The 4,580-nt window shown below is 26.8% G+C and overlaps 1 protein-coding gene across 1 annotated transcript; it reads left to right on the plus strand.

Moving 5' to 3' along the window:
- LOC128668374 (uncharacterized) lies at window positions 1-3,579 on the plus strand. The gene is made up of 3 exons (XM_053741179.1): window positions 1-275; window positions 2,753-2,926; window positions 3,284-3,579. Exons 1-3 carry the CDS (start codon window positions 74-76, stop codon window positions 3,475-3,477), a joined length of 570 nt encoding a protein of 189 aa, XP_053597154.1. The 5' UTR covers window positions 1-73; the 3' UTR covers window positions 3,478-3,579.
- The last annotated feature ends 1,001 nt before the right edge of the window (window positions 3,580-4,580 follow it).

Raw genomic sequence — 4,580 nt, forward strand, 5'->3', positions numbered from 1 at the left:
CATAATGTAATTAGATGGTCTTGAATTTTTTTATAAATTCAATTACTTTTATTTTATTTTTGTTTTGCAGATAATGGTAGTTTATAAATTTTCGGGAATAAAATCAAATACGTTGCTAACAACAATTGTTAAAATTTCACGATCGCAAGTTTTACCAGTGAAAATTAGTGCTTATGATCAAACCCATACTGCAAGTTTTTCGTATACGTGGGAAGCGAATCAGAGTTATAATTTTACCATTCCGTGTATCAATGTCGTAATAGCCACCAACAAAAGTACGTAACTTTATTGTGTATTAATTTTTTTTTTTTCCAAGGACATACTCTCAAAAGTATCAGTAGGATTAAAGGATGACGCCTGTTGAAATTTTAGCACTTAATATTAATATCAAGTATTTCCTGACTGCAATTTTTAATTTCCTTCTTAAATAACACGGGGAAATCTTCTTTTTAGATTTGGAATTTTATATCTCATCAGCTAATTATTGTACCGGATAAGGTCAATAAATATTCTTGGTGGAAATTAAAAGCTCGATAATAAAACAAATGAATTAATAACGATAAAAATAATCATTTAAATTGTTTATAAGCAAATGAACATACAGATGTAAATTTATATAATAAAAAAAAAAAGTTGATTCCACCGATTCGACATAAACCTCGACACATTTCAATATCAAATATTAATTTTTACATAAATCGAATGTAAAAATATTAATTTTATCAAATAAGGTACCCGCGGGTTATAAGGCCTAAGTGACAGAAATTATGTTTAAAATAATCGCCTCCGCTAAAGGCTACTCTAGTAGAAAGATCCTGCATAGAGATGTTACGACGAATTTATAGAGTCCCGATACCACGTTTCCTGTCTTCTATATTCCGTCATCCGTCATATGCTGTCGTAGCGCAGAAGAAATTATAAAAAACAATCTAGTCTTCTGACTCTTAAAAAGAATACTGATAGTTTTAAGTGCTGTTGAGTAAAGTAATCTAGTTTTCTGACTCTTAAAAAGTATTGTTGTTAAATGTAAGTGAGATTCATCTCTAATACCAATTTTATTAAGTATAGTTAAACTATTCCAGTTTGTTTAACTCGTAGACCATATTACAATACCGAAGTAAAATAAGGCCTATTTGTATGGTTTTTGTAAAAGTATAATTTTTTGTTTGTTTATGGTAAAAATTACCATTACTTCATTACACCGAGAAAAAAATATAGTAAAATTTACTAAAAAATATGGGAATAATTACTAAATTTAGATAGTAATTTTAAAACGCTTATGATTTATATGAAAAATTCATAAACAGATAAGCATATTTTACAAGTCGTTTAGTAATTTCTCATATATGGTTATGGAAAATCTTCTATATTGCATATTAATTTTTAGTTGTATTTAGTAAATTTTACTATCCCTGTTTAGTAAATTGTACTATTCCGTTTAGTAAATTTTACTATATTAGAATGGATAAAAATCAAATTAATTTTTTATTAGCTTTAACTTTTTATTATTATTACTATTATTTTGATTATTATTATTATTTATGTCATCTGTATTGGTGTAGGTGTCGATTTTTGTTTTTAAAAAAATTACTTGGTTTCAACCGAGATTCGAACCCTGATCTCCCACGCGTGAGTCCTTTCCTATGTCTGACAGCCCGATGTCTCCTTTGGATAAAGGATTCAGAACTTGTAACACATATTTGTATATGCTATCCCCACCAACTTTTAATTTTATCTATACACAGTAGAATTTACTATACAGATAGTAAAAAATACAATTGTGTTAGCAAAAAATACATTACGCATAGTAATTTTGAATATCTTATATAATTATTTCTAACTAGTAAATTTTACTAAACGTTTAGTAATATTTATAATACAGAATGTATTTTTTCATATCTGTTAGTAAATTTTACTATAAGATTGTAATTTTTACTATATTTTTTTCTCCGTGTACATTTTATGGGTAAGGTATTGAAATAAAGATTAATGATACATTTCGATAATTAAATGCAATATTTTCGATTCTATTCAAAATCTCCCTTAGCTAGGCCTTATTACCCACCGGTACCTTACATAATTTTTATGTATAACCCTTTCTATCACAATGCCGTCGAAATACGCACATCATTTTAAAGTAAAATTTTTAACATAAATGTGATGAAATAATTTAATGTAAAATAAATATAACTATTTTTTAGGTAAGAATGAAGTAACAGTATGAACATATCCGAAACATTACATTGTGATGTAGATGTGACGATACAATAGAATCACCAAGATTATGTCACTTATAAGTTGATTTTGTTACTTAATTTTGAGATAATATCTAGAATGTAAAGCTAACGATAGTATATGATATAAATATAAGGTCACATTTAGGTCACCAATGTGATGTCACTCGGTCATTAACATGCATGTAATCTTAATGTCACATTTACGTCACAAACTTGACATACCATTTACATTACATTTTATATCATCGAAATGTAAAATTTATGTTGCATTTGTTACGTTACCTGTTCTCTAGATGTGATATCACTGTTACGTTAATGTGTTCACTGGGTTTAAATGGGAAATTGAAAATCGTATTCAAGGAGTACTGAATATTAATATTAAGGGCTCAAATTTAAACAGGCGTCTTTTTTTATTCTACTGAACCTTTTGAGAGTATGCCCTTGAAAAAGAAAAAAAAATAGATGATTGCTTAGAATTAGCCTAATTAAATATACACCTTGTAACTATTTTTTAGTTCCTTTCTTCAGAGCAAGGACATTTATCGTTCAAATATCACGTTTCGACGAACGCAATAGACATCTTACAATACTTAAACGCTACGAAATACCAGAAAGCATTATACCGTATGATTATGGGATTCAATTCATGACCATATATTTTAATTATCTTTTTTTAGGTACAAGAAAAGGTAATTATTTATTAATATAGTCTCAATACTATTATGATAAAATAATTTGGTTATGTTATAAATTAGTACTAGCCTGAATTTAACCAAAAGTATAAGAAATAATAGACTTCCTTGGTGGAAATTTTTTGGAATTTTCTCTGAAAAACTCAGTTCTAAAGTTCTAAAGACTTTTCCAGACAAAAATCCGAAGAATTTTCACCAGGGCCACAAAAGTAATGTATATAAAAATGTCTTTTTGCAAATAATTGCACCAATTTATTTTTTTAAGAGGTCAATTTTATCTCATTCATTTCTTACTTATATTATAATTTTATTTTTTCATATAATAAGAAATTTTCATATTTTTTTTATTTTTAGCTGAACTAATAATCTTCAAATTAAAAAATCTCCAGCATTTGAAATATTTAAATTTCGATAATCTTGAAAAAAAAGTAATACAGACTGAAATATTGACTAAACTACTGAAAATAACTAAATATAATAATCAAATTATTATGTTATTGGCCAATAGGAACGAAGTCAAACTATTAACCTGCAATCTAAATTTTTAATTTTTTTAAATACATACAAAGAATATTAACGATTATGATCATTTTTAAAAATGATTTATTAACAATATAAGTGAAATAGTAAATTAGTATTATCATTTATAACTTATCACAATTATGTAATAATAATAATTATTATTAAATAAAAATTATTTTTAAAGTTTTGTAGTTTTAGTTATTCCATTACATTCCTATTTTTAGCGAACATCTGTAACAAAAAGTATATTATTCACCCAGGGCAGTAGAGTAGGGAACGTCTCAGATCACATGTAATGTTGGCCGAGGAGAAACCGACATGTACTTCCCGATGGAAAAAGATTTTATACAATTGTATAAAATTATATATAAATAGGATAGAAAAAATAGCCCGATCCATTTGTATACAATCGTACATAATTATATCTTATTTTTATATAATTTGTATATAATTACATAATGTTTCCGTATAGATTATAAATAATTATATACAATTCTTTATAATTGTATACAAATGTATATCGCATGAAAAAAGATTTTGTCTAATCATATATGATCATGCATAATTGTCTATATATGATCAGATCCAAAAATTGGCCAGGTCTGACCATACATAACTTGATCTATTTATATATGATCAGATTTGTTTATACATGATCATATATAATCATCTATATATAATTGGATCCAAAAATTGGTCAGATCTGATTATATATAATCATGCATGAACGAATATAGTCATTTTTAGAATCTCATTTAGAATATCTGTAAATTATTGATTAAGTAATTTAATTAGGATTTATTGTCTTCATAAATATAAATGTCGGTTAAATTTAAATAAAAAAAATAATAAAACAACTATCCGTTGACTTATACTTGACTACGGGGTCACCCGTCCAATTGATGTCCTACGCCGATGCTGCTTAACTTTGGTGATCGCCGGATTGAAGTCTGATCCTCTAGTCTGTTCTGAACTTACAATAAAGAAAAGTTTATGGCATTACTTAAATCAAATAATGAAATTGACATCTAAAATAGTTATCACGAAGATAACAAAAAGATATCAGAAAAGCCTCTTACGCGCCATCTGAGGGTACCTTTAACAGCTCATCGGTTAGACGTCAGAAAGA

Source organism: Microplitis demolitor, chromosome 8, assembly GCF_026212275.2.
Source record: "Microplitis demolitor isolate Queensland-Clemson2020A chromosome 8, iyMicDemo2.1a, whole genome shotgun sequence".
NCBI classification, from domain to species: domain Eukaryota; kingdom Metazoa; phylum Arthropoda; class Insecta; order Hymenoptera; family Braconidae; genus Microplitis; species Microplitis demolitor.